The sequence below is a fragment of the Paramisgurnus dabryanus genome, chromosome 22 (genome assembly GCF_030506205.2).
Source record: "Paramisgurnus dabryanus chromosome 22, PD_genome_1.1, whole genome shotgun sequence".
NCBI classification, from domain to species: Eukaryota; Metazoa; Chordata; class Actinopteri; order Cypriniformes; family Cobitidae; genus Paramisgurnus; species Paramisgurnus dabryanus.
In genome coordinates, this window is record NC_133358.1 from 21,611,846 (window position 1) to 21,636,348 (window position 24,503).

Sequence of the window (24,503 nt, forward strand, 5' to 3'; positions counted from 1 at the left end):
AATGTGAATAGGTAAAAGTAGATTAATTAAAAAATACTGTAGTATACAGTAGTTTTGACTATATATGTAGTGAATTGTAGTATATTGTTATTATTATTGTAGTATAATTGCATATTATTGTTTGACTACACATTAATAGTAATAGTTTATTCTGTGTACAGGTGAATTGTTAAACTTGGGTAAAAACTGTAGTATAATTTAAAATAGTCGAAAACACTATTATATATAGGAATTTACTGTAATTTACTATAATAAATATTTAAGTGAACTAAAGTAATCCTGTGAAAACTAATTAAAAATACATTAGTCACGTTGTTACACCAAAAACGTAATTATCATAAAACTTCCAGATAAAAAACTGCCCGAAAACCAGACAGTTTCGGTTTTTCTGACAACAAAACTGTATTTGAAAATATATTTTACTAAAGTGAATCGTTATAACGTGCCTTGCTATGGCTGCTTTGCTGCTCGTCTGCTTTTCTCTCGGATGCTTGCTGCAAACAATCACCTCCGTCCGTCTCCAGCTTTCCCGTACACATACTGCTCATCAGAGCCCGCCTTCTCTTGAATTCGATTGGTCAAGGCATGCGGTCGATCAAATACGCACTATTTTGATTGGACTACAGTTTCCTAGACGCAAACGCCTGAAGGGAAATGTTGCGTCATGAGACTCCTCCCTAACATGCAGTTCACGTCTGCCTCGCTGGACCAGATACGGCTTCAAAGCGGTATTTTCGAATGCTCTCGCGATGTTTTGATCTCATACGCTGATCAGTCTGCGCAGTACTGTATGCAGTTGAAAACGCCTCATAATGCTGCAAAATGCGATTGGATGCGTGTTATCAAAATGCTCTTTGCAATTGGCTCATCATATTTGAAGGCGTGGTTTAACGGCATAACCCGGAAACGAAGAAGAAGCTTAGTTCCGACCATAGGCAGTCATTCTTGTCATGGGTAATTATTCTGCATTTGAATCTTATACTGAAATCTGTAGTTTAGACATAGGATATGTTTGAAAACAAACTGTAAATAGTTTAATGCAGGAGATGATTCAATCCAATATTTATGCTTGTTGTCAAGCGTTTTCTTCACTTACTGATGGTGTTTCTTATTTGTTCCCTGAAATAGTGGTTATTACACTATTTCAACGATACGGCAACTGTTTAATGTCAAAATCGCGCTATAAGCTGTTTTAAAAGTCGTATGTTAAACTGTTTTAAGGATTATCATACTTACCGCTAACGCCTTCTTTTATATTACGTTACTGAACGGAACTTTTCCTGTCGATACTCTCTTGATCGTATAGTATAAATCCACGTGGTTTCTGTTTGTTATGAAACTAAAGATTATTTAGATTCTTTCATTGATGGAAATTATTAAAATTGCCGTAATTTATTATTAGCCACCACTGACATCAAATAAGGACAAAGATAGCCTATTTTAAAAGCTCACTTTTTTGACTGAGGTCCATGTTAATTTATTAGTAACAATATAGCATTTATCATATTTTTCTATTTCTATAGTTACCATTGTAAATTTTTTTAATGTTTGTAAATTCATCGTATAAAAAAATAGATCTATTGTTTTCCCCACAGTTGTTGTTTTAGATTAAAGTGTCTGCTAAAAGTGAATGTTCAGATATGACGTCATCATCCATATTTAGGACAGTTTCTTTTTTTTGTGGGTTTGATTGGGGTCTAAGTGCCCATAGCACACTTAAAATAATGAATAGAGTTCAAGTCAGACCGCAGTATGATCTCAGTCCAGGTCAAAAGGTTGTTTATAGATTTGTGCCAGTGTCGCATTTAAATAGATTAAGATTTGAAAAGCAGGCTATATTTTCGGGTTGTTTTGCCAATGTGTTTGAAACTGATCTTAAATCTTTATGCCATTTGTGGTTAAAACAAGTTGTAATTTCCATATAAACCTGAAGACCTTTAATATTACATTACACGACCGCTGTAGGCTAAACCTGTATGAGGATGGAAAGAAATATAATTTTCAAAAAATAGTTTAATAGCAGGATTTAAGACATTGTGTCATTGATTAAAGATGTTTGCTGTTGCTGCCTCCATTAAAAGAAAAAAAAACACTTAAAGAAATGATCAAATGTTTTTCTGCATCGTCTTATAAAGGTGATGAAAAATTATGGGACAGATGTATTGAAACAGAGATGCTTTATGTGGACACAGCACAACCTTACTGCCCTCTGCACACTGTAATATGCATCTTCACAATTTTCTCATTTATTAACTGTTGAGTCGCTCCTGCTGGCTCAGCCTTTAAATGTTTCATGAGATTTTAAGCTGTATTTTTTTCTGTATTTAATACTTAAGGCTTTAAATCTTCCACCTTCATACTTGCAAAATCAATTGCTTCTTTTAAATAATTTACATTTTGTGCAAACAAGATTTAGCAGTGCATATCTTTGTGTCAGACTTGCTTTAAAATATATGTTCCTTAGACCTTAAGTTTTGTTAGATCGTGGCTCTTGTGACTCATTGGTAATTAGGGAAATGGGGCAGTCATTAGGCCAGACCTTCGAGTGCTTTTGCAGGCATTCATATTTTATGATACAGACATTTAACAATTAGAACAGTCACAGGACAGGTATTTGAGCAGTCCTCTAATCCCATTTCAGAATGACATCACCTTTAAAATTCTGAAACTGACATCCCCATCAATTTTTATAATAAAACAGATACTTCGGGGACGGAGTTAAAAGTTAAATGTATAACAGGAAGGCTGTCTCATTCTTCTGCCAGCTGAAAATGGCGCCAAAGCTCAGTAACCTAAATCAGATTCGGCAGAGGACGCTTTAGGCTGCAGGATTAAAGAGTTTTCATGTTACTGAGTGACACCTCTACTAGAAATGCAGTAAAAATTTGCAGTAAAAAATACAATGACAATTGGTTATAAAAGTATTACAAAATGCATATTATAAGTCATGATACATTTATATGCCAATTCATATATATGACTGTTAAATCATATGCTTCAGCTGGTGAAATGTTTTTTATGTGTAGGGGAGAGCGAGGCACAAAATATTGTTCAAAAAATATTTAAATTAGATCATTTTTTAACACAATCAACACACATCTCTGTTATGAATGAACATTTAAAGTTTGTTTGTGGGACCTACCATTAAGTGTCAGGAGTGCAAATGTTACAACTTATTATCCCATAGGTCGGGTTAATTGTAACAAACAGAGGGTTTGTTGTAACACATACTAGAAAATTTTGTCTAAACACAAATAATTCAATAAAGTTCTGTCTGTATACTAAACATGGATATGGTTTATATACAGTATCTGCCTATAATAGATATCCACACATTCATCTATCCATGATCCTTCATTTAACCATTGTGGTATTATGCATCAATGCAATATACACAACTAAGACAAAAAAAATCATAATTGTGAGTTATTTCCCCTGATATTGTTTTAACAAACATCATTTTGATTAATAGTATTTGCATTGTTTTCATTTAATTATCATTGTATACCCGAGGCTTAATTGTAATACTGTGTTACAACTAACCCCGCTGCGTCCTTTTTTTTTCAATCCCAGCAGTTCTTGGAGTTGCTGACATGTTTCAAAATAGTGTTATGTTTTAAGTAATAAGACAGTTAATAAAACTAGATATGCAATTCCCAAGGAATTACCAGTGCATGAAAATGCAAAAAGTTGATTGCCAGAAATGTAAAATAAATTTAGTCTAGTAGTTTACCTGGCTGTTGACATGTTTTAGTGTGAAGCTAGCATGATTTAAAAAAGTTATCATGATGAAATATGATGCTAGCATGATTAGCATGATTCAGCATGACGTTAGCATGATGCTAGCATGATTAGCATGAAGCTAGCATGAAGCTAGCATGACTAGCATGAAGCTAGCATGATGCTAGCATGATTAGCATGAAGCTAGCATAAAGCTAGCATGATTAGCATGAAGCTAGCATGATGATAGCATGATTAGCATGAAGCTAGCATGATGCTAGCATGATTAGCATGAAGCTAACATGATGTTAGCATGATTAGCATGAAGCTAGCATGATGCTAGCATGATTAGCATGAAGCTAGCATGATGTTAGCATGATTAGCATGAAGCTAGCATGATGCTAACATGATTATCATGCTGCTAGCATGATTAGCATGATGCTAGCATGAAGCTAGCACGATGCTAGCATGAAGCTAGCAGGATGCTAGCATGATTAGCATGAAGCTAGCAGGATGCTAGCATGATTAGCATGAAGCTAGCACAATGCTAGCATGATTAGCATGAAGCTAGCACGATGCTAGCATGATTAACATGAAGTTAGAACGTTGCTAGCATGATTAGCATGAAGCTAGCACGATGCTAGCATGATTAGCATGAAGCTAGCACAATGTTATCATGATAAACACGAAGCTAGCATGATTAGCATGAAGATAACACGATGCTAGCATGATTACCATTAAGCTAGCACGAAGCTAGCATGACTAGCATTAAGCTAGCATGATGCTAGCATGATGCTAGCATGACGTTAGCATGATGCTAGCATGATTAGCATGAAGCTAGCATGAAGCTAGCATGACTAGCATGAAGCTAGCATGATGCTAGCATGATTAGCATGAAGCTAGCATGATGCTAGCATGACTAGCATGAAGCTAGCATGATGCTAGCATGACTAGCATGAAGCTAGCACGATGTTAGCATGACTAGCATGAAGCTAGCACGATGCTAGCATGATTAACATGAAGCTAGCACGATGCTAGCATGATTAGCATGAAGCTAGCACGATGCTAGCATGATTAGCATGAAGCTAGCACGATGCTAGCATGATTAGCATGAAGCTAGCACGATGCTAGCATGATTAGCATGAAGCTAGCACGATGTTGGCATGATTAGCATGAAGCTAGCACGATGTTAGCATGATTAGCATGAAGCTAGCACGATGCTAGCATTATTAGCATGAAGCTAGCACGATGCTAGTATGATTAGCATGAAGCTAGCACGATGTTATCATGATTAGCATGAAGCTAACACGATGTTAGTATGATTAGCATGAAGCTAGCACGATGTTATCATGATTAGCATAAAGCTAACATGATGTTAGTATGATTAGCATGAAGCTAGCATAATTTGCATGAAGCTAGCATGATGCTAGCATGATTACCATGAAGTTAGCATGAATTTAGCATGAAATTAGCATGATCCTAGCATTATTAGCATGATGCTAGCATGATTAAGATGATGCTAGCATGACTAGCATGAAGCTAGCATGATTTAGCATGAAGCTAACAAGATTTAGCATGAAGCTAGCATGATTTAACATTAAGTTAGCAAGATTTATTATAAAATTAGCATAAAGCTAGCATGAAACTAGCACGAAGCTAGCATGACTTAGCATGAAGCAAGCATGAAGCTAATATGACCCAAAGACCCAACCCCCATGTCTCTATGATGTCCGGATCCAGAGATATAAGGCTTTGTTTATTATGTTGCTAGGCTGCTCATATTTGGTTGCTAGGGGCGTGGCTTAATACCTCAATAAGGATGGTGAGAGACTGATTGGATGCCTGAGTAAAATGAGCCCACCCCCATGTCTCTGTGACACTGTGCTGCAAAGATATCCATCTGGGCATTTTATAATGGCAGTCTATGGGAGATGTTGCTAGGGTGCCCAAAATGGTTGCTAGGGGCGTGGCTTGATAGCTCAATAAGGATCCTAAGGGACTGATTGGATGCCTGAGTAAAATGAGCCCACCCCCATGTCTCTACGACACTGCGCTGCAAAGATATCCCATCTGGGACGTTTTTATTTCCTTATATGGGCATGATTCCTGCCCCATTATAAGTCTATGGGGAAATTTGGGGGCCTCTTACACCCCAGGGGTACAACTTACACCCCATTGTGAGGTATGTTCTTACAGAGCCTGCCAGCCTCTTCAAATGTGGCAAGTCACAAGTTTCTGTGAAATTCTAGGTCTGAGCTACGACTCGTCAAAGTTTGTCTCCATGTTAAGTCAATGGGATTTTTCGGCTGCTTTTTCGCCCCTGGGGCGAAGACCGTACCCCCGATCGCTTATAAAAGTCATAGCCCACTATTCCCGAATAGTCCGCACGTTTGAGAGTTTGAATGAAGTTTCTAAGTTAAGCGGTTCGAGCCGTATTAATTGCCGAAATTTGGTTGGAAGAATAATAATAATAATAATAATAACTAGATATGCAATTCCCAAGGAATTACCAGTGCATGAAAATGCAAAAAGTTGATTGCCAGAAATGTAAAAGAAATTTAGTCTAGTAGTTTACCTGGCTGTTGACATGTTTTAGTGTGAAGCTAGCATGATTTAAAAAAGTTATCATGATGAAATATGATGCTAGCATGATTAGCATGATTCAGCATGACGTTAGCATGATGCTAGCATGATTAGCATGAAGCTAGCATGAAGCTAGCATGACTAGCATGAAGCTAGCATGATGCTAGCATGATTAGCATGAAGCTAGCATAAAGCTAGCATGATTAGCATGAAGCTAGCATGATGATAGCATGATTAGCATGAAGCTAGCATGATGCTAGCATGATTAGCATGAAGCTAACATGATGTTAGCATTATTAGCATGAAGCTAGCATGATGCTAGCATGATTAGCATGAAGCTAGCATGATGTTAGCATGATTAGCATGAAGCTAGCATGATGCTAACATGATTATCATGCTGCTAGCATGATTAGCATGATGCTAGCATGAAGCTAGCACGATGCTAGCATGAAGCTAGCAGGATGCTAGCATGATTAGCATGAAGCTAGCAGGATGCTAGCATGATTAGCATGAAGCTAGCACGATGCTAGCATGATTAGCATGAAGCTAGCACGATGCTAGCATGATTAACATGAAGTTAGAACGTTGCTAGCATGATTAGCATGAAGCTAGCACGATGCTAGCATGATTAGCATGAAGCTAGCACAATGTTATCATGATAAACACGAAGCTAGCATGATTAGCATGAAGATAACACGATGCTAGCATGATTACCATGAAGCTAGCACGAAGCTAGCATGACTAGCATTAAGCTAGCATGATGCTAGCATGATTAGCATGACGTTAGCATGATGCTAGCATGATTAGCATGAAGCTAGCATGAAGCTAGCATGACTAGCATGAAGCTAGCATGACTAGCATGAAGCTAGCACGATGTTAGCATGACTAGCATGAAGCTAGCACGATGCTAGCATGATTAACATGAAGCTAGCACGATGCTAGCATGATTAGCATGAAGCTAGCACGATGCTAGCATGATTAGCATGAAGCTAGCACGATGCTAGCATGATTAGCATGAAGCTAGCACGATGCTAGCATGATTAGCATGAAGCTAGCACGATGTTGGCATGATTAGCATGAAGCTAGCACGATGTTAGCATGATTAGCATGAAGCTAGCACGATGCTAGCATTATTAGCATGAAGCTAGCACGATGCTAGTATGATTAGCATGAAGCTAGCACGATGTTATCATGATTAGCATGAAGCTAACACGATATTAGTATGATTAGCATGAAGCTAGCACGATGTTATCATGATTAGCATAAAGCTAACATGATGTTAGTATGATTAGCATGAAGCTAGCATAATTTGCATGAAGCTAGCATGATGCTAGCATGATTACCATGAAGTTAGCATGAATTTAGCATGAAATTAGCATGATCCTAGCATTATTAGCATGATGCTAGCATGATTAAGATGATGCTAGCATGACTAGCATGAAGCTAGCATGATTTAGCATGAAGCTAACAAGATTTAGCATGAAGCTAGCATGATTTAACATTAAGTTAGCAAGATTTATTATAAAATTAGCATAAAGCTAGCATGAAACTAGCACGAAGCTAGCATGACTTAGCATGAAGCTAGCATGAAGCTAATATGACCCAAAGACCCAACCCCCATGTCTCTATGATGTCCGGATCCAGAGATATAAGGCTTTGTTTATTATGTTGCTAGGCTGCTCATATTTGGTTGCTAGGGGCGTGGCTTAATACCTCAATAAGGATGGTGAGAGACTGATTGGATGCCTGAGTAAAATGAGCCCACCCCCATGTCTCTGTGACACTGTGCTGCAAAGATATCCATCTGGGCATTTTATAATGGCAGTCTATGGGAGATGTTGCTAGGGTGCCCAAAATGGTTGCTAGGGGCGTGGCTTGATAGCTCAATAAGGATCCTAAGGGACTGATTGGATGCCTGAGTAAAATGAGCCCACCCCCATGTCTCTACGACACTGCGCTGCAAAGATATCCCATCTGGGACGTTTTTATTTCCTTATATGGGCATGATTCCTGCCCCATTATAAGTCTATGGGGAAATTTGGGGGCCTCTTACACCCCAGGGGTACAACTTACACCCCATTGTGAGGTATGTTCTTACAGAGCCTGCCAGCCTCTTCAAATGTGGCAAGTCACAAGTTTCTGTGAAATTCTAGGTCTGAGCTACGACTCGTCAAAGTTTGTCTCCATGTTAAGTCAATGGGATTTTTCGGCTGCTTTTTCGCCCCTGGGGCGAAGACCGTACCCCCGATCGCTTATAAAAGTCATAGCCCACTATTCCCGAATAGTCCGCACGTTTGAGAGTTTGAATGAAGTTTCTAAGTTAAGCGGTTCGAGCCGTATTAATTGCCGAAATTTGGTTGGAAGAATAATAATAATAATAATAATAATAAAAAGCCCAGTAAGAACAGTACAGCGCATTTTCAATGCACTGTAATAAAAAGCCCAGTAAGAACAGTACAGCGCATTTTCAATGCACTGTAATAATATAATTTTGGATTTGGTGACTTGACTGGCACACTAGGGCTGGGTATCGATTCAGATGTTCCAAATCGATTCGATTTTGATTCATAAGCTATCGATTCGATTCTTGGACCAATTTTTATACTTGATTCAACTCAATGAATATAGATTTAATACAAATACTTTATTTATAAAAAAAACAAGAGCCAAATTAAGAGCCACCAACCTGCATATTACACTTTTCTATTTTAGGTACACTTGGGTACTTCCCCATCTCTAATTTTCAAATGCATACAATTATGTTAAATACAATACAATTTTGATGCAAGATGAAAAATGTATGCTGAAAAAAGTCAAAACAGTCACATACCTTTATTAAACAAGATCAGGTTATTTCATAAAAAAAAACAATTGTGGCCTTTCAGAATCGATTTTTAATCGACCACGTTTTAAAAAATTATTAATCGAAAAATCGATTTTTTGCCCTATTACACACCCAACATAGAAATCCTAAAAACATAAGATGAAGAAATGTATTTTGATGCCTCCAAAACACTCCCTTTATTCAATATCTTAACAAAAACACATCAAAACTTTTCATAAATTCACAGGAGATCATCATCTGACAGTAAGAGAAAAACACCAAAATCGCAGATTGCTCATCCCTGTATAAATATATAAAGTATCCGTGTTACAATTAATCCTGCGTTAGTTTGTGCTCTGCTCACCCCATATATGTGTATGTTTGTGTATTATAGTTTTTATATAACGCTATACTATAGTTACACATGATACACACAAACACACATAAAAATAAAGCAATAGGAAAAATGTGTGCTGTTATATGGATTCAATGGCGACAAAAGGCTGCTTTTGATCAAGAAATATGGAGTATAAAAGGCTAAATTCTCCCACAAGCCCGAAAGGTGCATAGGCTGTGGCACGGTCAAAGGCAAGGTTAAGAAAACATGGGCTTTCTTTAAAAAAATCTGGATTCCAAATTGTCCACTAGATGCGTTATAATGCTATGCCCAAGGTGACACTGTGACCCAGCTTATCAGTTGCAGAACTGCGGTCCTGAGCCTCCAGTGGGCTGCCTCAGGAGAACATGTTTTATAGCCCTCGCTGGTGTCAGGCATTTGTCATTTAATGCTGCTTGTCAGGACATTGACTTGGCTGATATAACCTTATATGCGCGTTCCTCATCCATTTTGCGGCCCCAAGATGAGCTCGATTTCCCAGAAAATTCAGCTTATTTGTTGGAGCGGGGTGGATTCCACATCATAAATATCGAAGCGGGCACATTCGGTTGAAGTATATATAGCAAATGAGAATGTCTCAAGAAATATCAGTTTGCAAATACGTACTCATTTTCAGCAGAAGATAACATAAAACGGTCATACTGCCGTAAACAAGAACAATTATTTTGTTTTTAGCTAAGCTACAGTCTCTCTTAGTGATTTTTATCTAGCGTCGATGGATTGTGGAACTGCATAGTAAATATGTGAATTCATATGAATGACACAATATATGTGACTGATCACAATAGATGTAAACACAGCCTTTGATTATGAATTTGTCCGATGACATAAGTCGCATAGATTTTTCAGCTATCCGGTTAAAGCCCTGTACATTCAAATGCTTAATTTTTATAGGCAGTTCACATTGACAAACGTGTCTAGTTGTTATATATTTGGCAAGTACTTTGAGTCTGAAAGAACATGTCAATAGTAATCCTGATATTGATAGCAGTCCTGTAAGAGATGTTACTTGCCCAAGCTAACATCTGTGGTCCTCTAAATCATAATTACATTACTATTGACAGCCCCTTGACAATAGTCACATTACTATTGATAGGTGCTGTCAATAATATGTTCTCAAATAAAACATATTCATTCATAACTTGTAAACTGCTCAATAAACGCTTGTGAATAGAACGTGGAAAAGCTGTATCCCCAGTGTGGCCTGCCGCTTTGATTTGTCTCACCTGGTCGAATGCTGCTTTGCAGGGAAAGGTTTTTCTCAGCCTGACAATTTATTATACAGCCCAGTACAACGATGCCATAGAAGAACCATTTTTGGTTCCCCAAAGAACCATTCAGTCAAAGGTTCTTAAAGGGACAATCCACTTTTTTGAAAATATGCTCTTTTCCAGCTGCCCTAGAGTTAAACATGATCATTACAGTTTTGGGATCCATTCAGCTGATCTCCAGATCTGGCGGTACCACTTTTAGCATAGCTTAGAATAATCCATTGAATCTGATTAGACCATAAGCATCACACTCAAAAATAACCAAAGAATTTCCGTATTTTCTTATTTAAAACTTGACTCTTCTGTAGTTAGATCGTGTACTAAGACCGACGGAAAATTAAAATTTGCAATTTTCAAGGCCGATATGGATTCTGGCGTAATAATCAAGGACTTTGCTTCCCTAACATGGCTGCAGGAGGCGTAATCATTGCCAAACTCTTTGGTTATTTTTAGGTGCGATGCTAAATGGTCTAATCAGATTCAATGGATTGTGCTAAGGTATGCTAAAACTGGTACTGCCAGACCGGGAGATCGACTAAATGGATTCCAAAACGGTTAAATGTTTAACTCTAGGGGAGCTGAAAAATGAGCATATTTTAAAAAAAAAGTGGAGTGTCCCTTTAAAGGAGCTGAAGAAGAGCTGAATGGCTCTTTGTGAACCATATAGCCAAAAATGCTTCTTTTATGGAATCGTGTAGTACCTGTATTTTAAAAGTGTGCATGAAACGAAACTGTTGCTTTTTAAAAGTGACGAAAAAGTTACTTTTCAGTACGTCACAAGCAAATGCATTAGGCACAAACAATGTTAAAAGCCTGAAATAAGACTTTCTCTAAAGATTTTCAGACCTTTTCAGAGATTTCTATAAGCCAGTTTATTTCAGATATTGTCCAAATCCAGTCTTCTGATGCATTGAAAGCTAAGAGGTGGTCACCGCAGCCCATGGCTCTCATTTTTTAACCATCGCATTTAAAGAGATAAACTTGGGCTGATACAAACGTCTTCCGTGAAAAATTGCCAAACGTCACAGTTCTTAGATTCCATATAAAAGCCGTCAAAGTAGTTCCACATAGCGGATGTTTACTGCCTTTCCAAGCCTTTGCTGTTGGGATAATCTCCTGTGATGTGATTTGTCCTCAGACTGAATCTCAAGGGAGAGCAGCATAAGACCTCCTGTGCTTCTGCCCTGCATGGCTAAAAGGGAATTTAGGATGGGTTTTACACGTGAAAAGTGATTTTAACTGAAATGCATAAATGCATAACCATTTGCTTCTTCTGCTTGTAGCTGAAGCTGGAGGTGACAAGCCATCCGCCGATCCTGGCCCAAGCTCTTTATCTCGGGTTTTGAGAATCAGTCAGCTGGATGCTTTTGAACTGGATGGGGCACTGGAACAGCTTGTTTGGTCACAGTTCACCCAGTGTTTCCAGCATTTCAAGCCTGGGCTTCTGACCCCTGTGGAACCAGAACTGAAAGCCCTGCTACAGCTTCTCCTGTGGAGGTTCACAGTCTACTCAAATAGTGCCACAGCGGGCCAATCGCTTCTCAACATACGCTACAAAGACGTTCTGGTATCGGGACCGAAGTATAGGCCCATAAGCCGACAGAAGAAACTGTGGTTTGCTCTGCTAACTATAGGTGATAAGTGGCTGAGGGAACGTTCCCATAGTTTGTTCCTCAGCCAGCCTGCGGAGTCCAACATCCACAATGCCGGAAAACTGCTGTCCGTCATCACGGGTTTCATGAAAGCAGCCAGTCTGGTCAACTTTCTTCTCTTCCTCCAGACTGGAACCTATCCTACCCTAACAGAAAGATCGTTGGGAGTGCAACCTGTATTCATCCGATCCCAAGGACCGCGGGACGTTAACTTTCAATACCTGAACCGAGAGCTTTTGTGGCACGGATTTGCAGAATTCCTCATTTTCCTGCTACCTCTCATTAACGTGTGGAAGCTGAAGGCTTGCCTGTCCACCTGGTTCTCCCCTGTAAAGGAACTGAAGGAAGGAGGTTCAGCGGACACCTTTTACAAGGAGTGTGCCATCTGCGGGGAGTGGCCCACCATGCCCCACTCAATCGGCTGCGCCCATGTGTTCTGCTACTACTGCCTAAAGAGCCACACCATTGCAGAAGTCTCCTTTACCTGTCCTAAATGCGGTGTGGATGCGACGGGAACAATCCAGCCGGTCATGCTTCAGATAGAGATGACTGAGTTGCATCAGAGTCGAGTTCCCGCAGGAAGACCGTGATTGACTTGATCTTGAATTCTCTGCTGTATGTGTATTTCAAGTGTCGAGCGTTTGAGTCGATCACAGAGATTGGTTGATGAAAGCACACGGCTCGTGCCTTTTTACTGAAACGAGAGTATTTGTTGCCATGAAATATGCAGGGTTTTGTACAAAGACTGACTGGAGACGAACTTAATGATGTAAAATTCTCAAACAACATCGTTTGTGTCGCTAATTTATTCATCCTCATTAAAGTTTGATAAATAAAGTGTATCAGAGGTCCACTTTTCGGAGTTCTCGGATGGAGCGCTGAGCAAATGAATAAACATCAAAACAACCCTTTGCTCAACAGCCTGCACGATCCAATTCCCCTCATCCCTTATGAAGTGAAAAATTTGCACAAGATCAAGGAGAGGCCATGATAGCACCGGGGGGCTAGTTGGGTTGGATGCAGATTGACAGACATTCCATTATAATCTCCTTCGCCCTTCTTAATACGCCAGTAAACTGTAACAAACTCAAGTAGGACCAGTGCACATTTTCAAGCATATTATACTCTAAGCCTAATAATGACTGCAAAGATGGGTATTTATTCTAATGTTAACTCTCTCCAGTGAGCCATGCCTCGGGCCAAACACATCCGAATAGCCTGCTGGAATCTCTCACTTTGTTTTTTTGACCACATTGACTTAATTGACCATTGTGCAGGCAGTCACTTCTCTGGGCACGAGGGGTCCTGTGGTTTTCTGTGTTTTGTAATCGCCTTTGTTCACATGTGCCATGTTCAAATTTGGAAGAAGACACACAGGACCGCTCTGCCCTTGTGTGTGTTCACTGATGTTATGCGACAGGACCACCACGAAGTCTAGTTCTCACCATATCCAGTACTGTGCAAGTTTACTCATGCACTCGGTTAAGAAATGTTCAAAAGATACTTAATGTGAAACAGAATACAGTTATAAGCTTTGTTTTGTTTCACAGGATTAAAGGAATTAGCCGCCACTGTTCTGGAAATGTCCTGCAGTTATTCTCTCCTGTTTACAGTATGCACAACATATGGTACTGGGTTTTTTTACAACTACACCAGGTCCAAGAATAAACCGTTATTGCTTCAGAGGTTTATTTCAGGACTGAACATTACTTTTAATATTAAAAGTATCTTTATTTAATCTTAAAACACACATTATAATACACAAATCGGGATATTGTACAGTATAGATTCAATATACTCATCAGTTTTATGTACAGTACTGTGCAAAAGTCTAAAGCCACCACCAGACTTGTTGTTTTAGAGGTTTTAATGTCCATTCATATTAATCTATTTTATTAAGATACAAACAGAAAATATAGGAAATATGTACAAAAAATAAAAACAAACATTTTCAGGACTAAATGTCTTCTTTAGGCATTGTTAGTGTTTAGTGTGACCTCTCTTGGCATTAAACACATCTTGAGAGTTTTTGAGCGGAATGAAGTAAAAAGACTCATTTCTTTCTTTCTATAATTAGAAATTAGGATTTAATTTTATTTAGGTTTAAGAGATCTGTAGTTTTCTGTAACTGTTTAAGTGGAAGGGGAGTTTACCCTAAAAACGTACATCTTACATTTATTAGTGCTGGGCAAAGATTAATCGCATACAAAATAAAAGTGATTTGTAATATATTGATTTGTGTGTGCTGTGTGTACTTATTAAGTATATAAATAACACGCACATTCATGTATGTATTTAAAAAACAAAAATTTCATGTGTATTACATTAATTACACACAGCACACATATATTGTGCAAAAAATAACTTTTTTTGTATGCGATTAATCTTTGCCCAGCACAAATTTTTATAGAGTTTTTAAAACTATTTTCTGTATGTATTATATTAAAAAGACTGAGAAACAATTATATATGATCACTATAACATTGCAAAAACAACAAATCTAATTGTGGAATTGTGGCCTAAGACAGTACAGTGTGTATATATTTATGATTACAGGAATGCATATATGTAGAAATTGAAATGAAATAAGAGTGAGCAGACAAAAAATTTCAAAAATTGTAGCGTTCACTTAAAAATTTTAAGGCAGCAATATTTTATTTAATCCTTCAAGTACATTCAATTGGCTGTGCCATTTCAACTTACCTGTACTATTTTAAATTTTAAGCACACAGTAAAAACATTCCTTGTTGCACTTACATTTTTAAGTTTAATCAACTTAACTTGCAATAAATTATAAAAATGCTAATTCAACTTTATTGTTCCTCTATTTTTATATTTTAAGTGCAACAAGGACTTAGTCAGTGTAGCTTTTCTAACCTATTTCAACTTTTTTTGAGTTAAAGTTATGTAAATATATGTTGATATGACTCATTGGCCACATAATTTTTTACAGTGTATGTTCTCTGTATGTATATAATATGCATTTTACAAAGCTATTGAAAAAACATATGTAAGTTAAATTCAAAGCACTTTAACTCTGTATTGGTTTATACAAGAAATGGTTAAAAAATTGTCTCTACACTCTAAAAAACAAACGGTGCTATATAGCACCAAAACAGTTGCTTTGGATCGTAACGATAGAAGAACCATTTTTAGTGCCATATAGCACCGGTGAAGAACCAGTGAAGCACCAGTGAAGCACCTGTGTAGAACCATATAGTGCTATGTAGAACCATATGTGGTGCTATATGGCCCCTATATGGTTCTACACTGGTGCTTCACTGGTGCTTCACTGGTGCTTCACTGGTTCTTCACCGGTGCTATATGGCACTAAAATGGTTCTTCTATCGTTACGATCCAAAGCAATTGTTTTGGTGCTATATAGCACCGTTTGTTTTTTTAGAGTGTATAGACGGTTTCATCGGATGGTCGTGCGTTTACACGATTACGTGTCTGAGCAAAGTTCCGGTCTCTGTTTGTTTAATGGTCTGACTAGTGTCTAAACTGAACTCTGAAACAAATACCTCGTCGAAAATGTTTTGGTTTCCTAAAGACGAGGGAAGACGCCCTATTTAATGGAAGGTTTGGCACCTGATCAAGATTTTATACATAGTAAACATTTTACAGTAACGTTAGCTAAGTAGTTTTTTTTTTACACTTAAGCTATGATTTAAACTAAGGTAATCTACTTGTTCTTTATTTTGCTTGAAATTAACTACTCTAAAAGGAATTATTATTGATTCTTTGCGGAGTTTACCGGAAGTTACGTGTGTTCCACGAATGCCGTTTGTTTATGTTTTTACTGCTGAAACCGTCTGTTACCAGGGTGGTACCCCTTCAAAAAGTACACCTTTGCCCTGAAAGAGTTCGTATTAGTATCTCAGAACTACATGTTGGTACCAAAGAGTGCATATTAGTACTGCAAATGTATATATTGGTACCAAATGTACCTAGATGGTACATTTAAAAAAATACTTTACTGCCTTAAAACATTTTGTTGAATTAACTCGGATTTACAAGTCATTTCAAGTTACTATTATTTATCTTGACTATAGAGATGAGTTGTTACAGGTGAGTTGTTATAACCTATAAAATTAAGTTGACTTTTCTCAACTATATTTTATAAGTTGTGACAACTCGTCTCTGTTGACATGACTTGTAAATCTGAGTTGATTTAACAAAAAATTTTAAGGCAGCAAAGTATTTTTTACAGTATAGGAACTTTTTAAAGGCTACTGCCTCAGTGACAGCTTGGACTATTATTTGACCATTTGTTTTTGAAAGTGAATGATCTTCTTCAGTCAGCTATAAAATCGTTTGATTTCCTTTTACAAATTGTCCATATGTGTTTAATGTGTACTGGATGTGACAGTGGACATTCAGACTTTGATCAGATACCTTATTACAATCCACATTCTTCATTCATTGATGTCAGACATTAATTTCTGATTAATACAGGTAGGTTTAAAATTAAATATCATAATACCTATAATTACCTTTATAACCATTCCTTGCTCAATTAAATACTTCACAGTATACAAAAAAATCTGATTCTTACTGTATCCTAAAAAGTTGGATGTCTGGGTATAAATACAATGATTGTACAGGAGTTAGTTTGTTTTCTGCCTGCATGCCCGTGTAAGTTCGAAAACAGCAAAGTCATTAAAAACAAACAATAGAGATAAAATACTTCAACCGGCTCATTGCTATGTTCTGCAATCTGCTGTGGACTCTTAACTAAATGTGAGCACCTAAAGTTCATGGTTAAAAAGCGAATCTAACACCGCTTCTGGACAAACTTGTCAACAGTGGCCAATTATCTGTGTTTCTTCACCGTTGGAAGGGCATTTGCACTCTAAACCGGGAATCAATGAGACAAAAAATTTATATATTTCTTGACACCCACTGATTTCTCAACATAAATGGTTCACTATGGACCAGTGGAACAAACAGGGATCCGTTTCTCTTGCTATAATTGACCCAGTTTCTGATTCATGTCAAACTCACATTACAGGACGCCTTTAAAATGCATCACCATTAAGCCGGGTCATATTTAAGTGGCTTTTCTTCAGAAACGATGGACTTTTAGAAATGAAAGTTCTGTGTTGAAAATAACAGACGTTTGTAGGAAGGATTAGTACTCTATTATCTCATAAGATTATATATTTAGTATAAATTACATATTTGTCCTTTGGGTTTGATGGTAATGAATGCTGGCACGGACATTATCTACTGGTACCATCTGAGGTGGAGGGGAATGAGTTTGGCACGGCAAGCGATAGCCTCACTGACTCCTGTGGAGAACTACAAAGACGGACTACATGCCCTCGAGGTAAAGCCAATACCTGTGTGCCTCCGTTCATTGGCCGTGCTGGACTGGAGCGTCTTAAAGTGAGAATGAACGACAACTAGGAATTAAGGTGGATTATGGGCCAGTCTGCTCTGTAATGAGCCTGAGGTGAGGTGGGCTCCAGCCAAACTCTGAGCAGGGCTCTCATTGATGTCTACTGCACACAAAATTGCAAATAATCTGCAGACATCCTTCCAGATGTCCCCTTGAATTTCCTGCGGCTTAGGACAAATCGAAAGTGCTTTGAAAGTTTTGATAATCAAATAGCAAGTTTGATTGAAACCTTGCACGTGGAAGAATGTAGCGTGCAAGCATCAAAAAATGTTTAACTTGTGCCATAATGACAGTCATCCCATCTCAAGGGAATCTTATGGGATCTTAAGGCAATATAATATGTGCATTATCTAGTAATACTTTTCTGAAAGACAATGCATTATACTGTATATGGAATTTTTCTGTGTCTAGATTTTATAATTAAAAATTAGTTTTATAACTATTTTTTTTGTAAATGCAATTGTTAAATTTTAATACATTTGTACTCTATAGTGTTTACAGAGCAGAAATGCAAATGCAAAGCTGTTTAAACCAGGGTTCCCACGGGTCCTGGAAATCCTTGAAAGTTTGTGAATCTGGGGAAAAAATTCAAGGCCCTGGGAAGTTTTTGAAAATATACATACATAGATACAGGTCATTGAAAGTGCTTGAATCTATTTTATGCAAGAAGATTTCTGGAAAAAATCCATATAATTCCATGTGCAGTGTAGGATAATATCATAAAAATTCTATACTTTGTAAGCACACGTGCTAAACTGTTTGCTTTAAATGATGCTTATATCTTCTGTATGCGAATGTTGATTCATACCAAAATGCTTTTTTGCATAGTTGTGTTTGACACATGAAAATGTTTTGGGTTATTCCCTGAGAAGGGAACGAGACGCTGCGTCTCCTTTGCCATACTTCCTTCCTGTGTACTTGTAACACCGTTTTTGGCAATATTTCAGATAGCGATATATTTTCTGGCTCCCACTTCACCCTGTCTTTGTTGTTAAGCCTCACCATTGGTTGAATTTGATATATACATTCAGTCGCACTTACCCCTGGAGGCATCCCCAAAGTGTCACCGCAGTGACTCAGCGCGAGTTCCCTCGAAACTGCTCGGAACTGTAACAATAGATCTATGTAAAATGTTTAAAAAAACACCATTTTAACTGTAAAAGGTAACACAATGTAACCTTGCTCTCACTTAAAAATGTGTCCCCACATATAGTCCTTGAATTTGAGGGTATTTGACCTGGAAAGTTCTTGAAAGGTCCTTGAATTTGAAGTTAACTAAGGTGTGGGAACCCCGTTAAACCCATGGTTGAGTCAAGTATGCACACTTGTTAATTCAATCCAAAGGTTGGGTTTGTCCATACTTTACCTAACCATGGGTTAAAACAACCCAGCATATTTTAAAGTGCATGACCCACCAGTCTTATTGTTTATAATACACCTGCCAAATGTAAGCTGAATACATCTAATGTGCAAATACCCTGAAAGGTACTGACAACATACAGATGTTCATTTCGATGCAGTCGGCCAGAAAAATCATCCCCCCGTTTCCATGGAAACCATACTGCGAAAGGTGTCTGCCTGATCTTCAGCTGGAAATCATCGAAGCAGACGCGTCCGCAAAGATTAACCCCCGAAACCGAATTTGTTCTGTTTGCAAATTTACCACCAAACACGAAAGCACTGTTATCATTTCTTTTTACAGATGTGGGCCTTCTGCTCACCCTATGCTTTGAAATTTTATTTACCTCTATTGTTTGCCCACCCCCAAAAAAGTGAAATGTGAAAAATGTGTCGGATATTAAAACATTCCACATATTTTCGTGTTGAATACCAAGGCATTTCTATTCATCAATGAATGGCATGCCTTCCCATGTGTTTTAATCCACCGAGCCTTGCTTTACCAGAGGTCATTGTCACCACACCACAATGAAAGTCAAGCCTAAGATATCGTCAAAAGCAGGGGTCCGTCTTTAACAGACCGGGTTGTTCACCTCTATATGCCCCAGATGATTGCTTTGCATTCACAACAGCTGTGGCTCTGCAGCAATTTGCGAGCGTGCATGATCTTTCTTGCTGGATGCAAACCTATGAAAAGATCAAATTTGCCCATCTACACTGTATTGTGTTTAGTTTAGAAACAGATGTCACGTTGAAGGATCTGCATTGTATTTGTGCAGCTTGCACGCTAATTTACAACAGGATCATTTGTGAGCTGCGCCATACAAATTAGAATAAATATGTAAAATTGATGGACATTTTCATCATGATTTTGGTCTCTTGCACATTCAACCTCATTGAAACGCTTTTCTTTGTGCATTTAGGCACTATCTCACAGCAGTGTTTGTGTCCCAGCAGTTGCATCGCTGCATGTATTTATGTATTTATCCATTGAGAGGCACACAGCATGACCCACAGCTCTGCTCAGAGCATCTCGGGGTCTGGTATTCCCCCGGGCCTCTCATCTTTTACTGTGCTGTGACAGAAAATGGAGGCAGCGAGCGCAGAGTGCTGCATTAAAAACCCTTTACCCCTTGGTGATTTATAGCCGTCCGCCCTGCCGAGCCTACAACGCCACACCATCTTTCCTGCGAAAGGCCATTTGTGAATTTCAGCTCCGGGGGGTCGGGTGCTTCATCACAAAGAGCCGACTTCACCATGAGATGGTTGCACGATTAGTAATTTTTGCATTTTAATGGTTATTTTCACCTATTGGTGTTGGCAAAGTACGGCGGTTCTCTGTAGGCTCGGCGGTTGAGCAAGATGGAGCATTACAATTACAGAATATCCTCTCTTTGACACCAGGTAGACCTGACAATGAATATTTGAATATGCAATGACAGAGCAAAGGAAGGAAGCGGGCATGTTTTTCATCCAGCAACTGCAGAGTCTCAGTTAAGCGGAAATAAAAAGTCATTCTCTCCAGAGATGCACTGGTCCTTCGTCCTTGAAATGGGCCGCATCTTAATGGTAAAATTCATTCATTCACAGTGAAGTGAAAATGAATGTAGTTGAATGCACAGGTTGCCGCATGGATGATTATCAGACTTGTAAATGTTGCCCAGGAAAAGTCTATAATTGTATTTATATAGAGTTTAACTCTTTAAAACAACTGTAATTTGCGACAACAAAAATATTTATAAAATATAACAAGCAATAAACCAGATGTTATTAGATATTTAGGGCTGTGATATCTTGTAATGAATGGGAAGAGAAGTGATTTGGTCAGCTGATATATAAAGCTTTTCTCAGCTCAAGAAACTGTCATGTGTTCAGTCAACCAGATCATGATCCATGAGGTTGTGATCAGGAGAACGGCCCCCCTTATATGCAACAATATATTATATACAAGAATACACAAAATATTTGTGTGACCCTGTGAAATCCAGGTCTTAAAGTCTTATAGTCTAATTATGAGATGGTGAGCATCAAAGTTAGATTTTTATTGTTGATTTCACATTGATTTGGATCTTTGACGTGACCTTACTCAGTCAATATTAAAGATATCAAGGACAAGGTTATATTTTCACAGAATGTTCACACGTTTTAATTATATAATAATTATATTATGTAGGATGATTTTATGTAGAAAACAGTAAAAAAAATCACAAAAAAATACTTTGGCTAGATATTTAACATGCAGGGTCACATGATAGACTTCTGTAAATGTTGTCCATATATTCATTTTTCAGACTGATTGTGTTATAGTCCCAAAAAATGTGATTAATTTATTTGTGTCCATGGCACGAAATTCAGATTTTTTCGTGCCTTGAGCACAAATGTCTTTTTCATGTCACTCGCACACATTTTCTATAAATAGTTTTTCGTTTCGGTTGCACTACATTCTTTTTCGTGTCATTTTATGTATTGTTTTCATTGTTTTTTCCTCTTTTTTCCTCATTGTTGTTTGGGGTTGGGGTTAGAATCACTTTCTGTTACATTTTTAGACATCCTAACCCAAACTCTAACCATAACTGAAGGTGAGAATAGTTTTAAAAGCAGAAGAAAAACATGTAGAAACCAATACATAAAAGTACATCCTAACCCAAACCCCAAATGTTACTCCAACTTCAAGTGACAATGATTTAAAAATGGAAAAGAAGAGAGAAAGCAATACATAAAATGACATGAAAAACTATTTATAGAAATTTGTGCGAGTGACACAGAAAAGACGTTTGTGCTCAACAGAGGCGGCCTTAGCTATGTTTCAACCGTTTCAATTGAAACGGGCCCCGCCCTAAAGGAGGGCCCCAGCCCGGCGCAAGAATGTTTGAACGTGGGGCTATGATTCCTGCACAGGGGAGCTCACATTGTCAGTGCCTGTGTGGATGTTAAGCAATCACATATCTTTCATTTTAAATCAATTAATTTCTGCTCTTTATTTTTTCTCGGACGTTCATACGCGCTTTAGCCTGTAGAAATCGGATTATTAATATGAAATGAATGTATTTTATAAAAAAAATATAGAACTGCATTAATATTTATTATATGTCATTTAAATTAATTTTAAAAGTAATTTCTTTTATTTTTATAAATCAATGTAGAATCGTTTACAGCAGCATCACAGTGCTTCATAAAAACTCTAAGAAAACGTGCACATGTGGATAATTCTAGAGGTTTAATTATTCTTTAGCATCGGGATCACTAGACGAGAGCTTAATAGCCTTATTTTTGTGAAAACCGACATTTCTTAAATGTGTTACCTGTCGTAGTTAGCCCGTGCGCATTCATTCCGACAAATTTTCCGTCACAAATGGAGAGAATATCAATTTGAAGTACTCATCGCTATATGCCCTATTTATTCCCTTCAAATATCAGAGCTGTGCAGAGAGTTGCGCAATTGTGTCTCATTGCGTGACTGTGACCGCTAAAATACACTTGGAGAATATTTATTTATAAGTTCGGTTCAGTGTCAGTCAGACACTTGTCTTGTTTGCTTTTGTTAAATAATTCAAGTTTAGGGGATGTTTGAGATGTTTTTTTTTTAAAGTCAGCCCAGACAGCTGAAAATAAACTGCGCAAATCAATTAAGCAGAGAATTTAGCGTCCATGAAAGGGCGAGGCAACTATAATTGTATAGTTGTAATTAAATAAGGTTGGATCATTTCTTTTGAGCTGCCTGTTCGTGAAGCTAAAAGTGCACGTAATAAAATAATATACCATTGATGCAAACCAACAGGAATCCTTGCTTTTTGCTCTATTATGCTTATGTTTTATGTGGGTAGGGCCTCCTATTAGTTATTGAAACGGGCCACCAGATGCTTAAGGCCGGCTCTGGTGCTCAACACTGTAAAAAATGATGCAGCTGGTTGCCAGTAACTTACTGTAAAAGAAAAAGATTGAAAATGTTTTATGTTCGTTTAACTTTGAACAAACTGTTGCTAGTAAATAACACAAATGTAAAATCTACAGTAAGTTACAGGCAGCTAGTTGCCAGAAATACAGTAATACTGTAATTTCGACAGAATTTTTTTACAGTGAAGGCAAAAAAGCTGAATTTTGTGCCATGAACACAAATAAATTAATCACATTTTTTGTGATTATAACACGCCTTTCCGTGAGATCATGTTGTCATTTTCGTATATATTTTGATGTTGAATAAACATATAAATAACAGAATTACACACATTTAGTGGTCAAGTTCACAGTTGTTCAGTAAGCATCACTTTTTTTCTTTCTTTGGCATTGACGTTGTTTCACAGACATCAATGTTCATTTTATTTTGTTTCACTACTTTTTTTTTCATTCTGTCTTGTTGTAGATTTTCGACACCCAGTTATTGTTTTGCTTCCAGAGCTACTTTTTTGAATATATGATTCTGTTTTACTGTACATCTATTGCACTTCACTGTTAAAACCCTTCAGATTTAAGCATCCAATAAACAAGAGTCTAAAACTAATAAAAATGAATTCTAAAAACCATAAACAAGTCTATCTTCTTTCAATCACACGGAGTATATACACTATTATTTTTCAAAGAAACCTCATTTCACTCCAAATTTCTGTTCTTTTGAAAGCGGTCCTGCCAGCAGAAATTCATAGATCACTGGAATCATTGCAGGTGTCTAAATACTGATGTGTTATTAGTTGGATATACTTTCCAGTATACGGCTCCCACCGATATTTTCTTTATAATGTAAAAAATGAATCAAAACACACTGTAGCTTTACTTACTTTTATACTTCAGCTATTTTCAATCACTTTCAGCCCATACTGAACATCATGACAGAAAACAATACGTCTCACAAAAGCAATTGAAATGTGTTCCAACAGAAAAGAAAAACAGGTCTTATCAGACATGTGATTATGTAAACAAACAAGACATTGCTGTTGTTTGTTGTATAAGATGTGTCGCAGTGGAACATCTGTGTGTTTTGTGCATTGCGGTGAAGTTGTAATAAAAGTGTTGCACATGCACTAACACACACCGTGAGGAGAAAAGGGAAAATAAGGATGGGTTGTTATGGTGATTAGTTGCACATGTGATATACATATGATCAGGCAGGGGCCGCAGTAAGATATATGCTATTGTAATGAGTGTACGGCACATGATTAAATAGAGGTGTTGACAATCATCTGTTTCAGCGTGAGATTTTAAAAGATTTTAAGAGTAAAAGTGGAGTAAATCAAGAGTAAATTAAACCCTTTTTATTTTT

The 24,503-nt window shown here is 37.6% G+C and overlaps 1 protein-coding gene across 1 annotated transcript; it reads left to right on the plus strand.

The window, feature by feature from the left end:
* The first annotated feature begins 900 nt into the window (after positions 1 to 900).
* pex2 (peroxisomal biogenesis factor 2) lies at positions 901 to 15,365 on the plus strand. The gene is made up of 2 exons (XM_065258251.2): positions 901 to 954; positions 12,079 to 15,365. Exons 1-2 carry the CDS (start codon positions 951 to 953, stop codon positions 13,035 to 13,037), a joined length of 963 nt encoding a protein of 320 aa, XP_065114323.1. The 5' UTR covers positions 901 to 950; the 3' UTR covers positions 13,038 to 15,365.
* Positions 15,366 to 24,503: the final 9,138 nt, after the last annotated feature.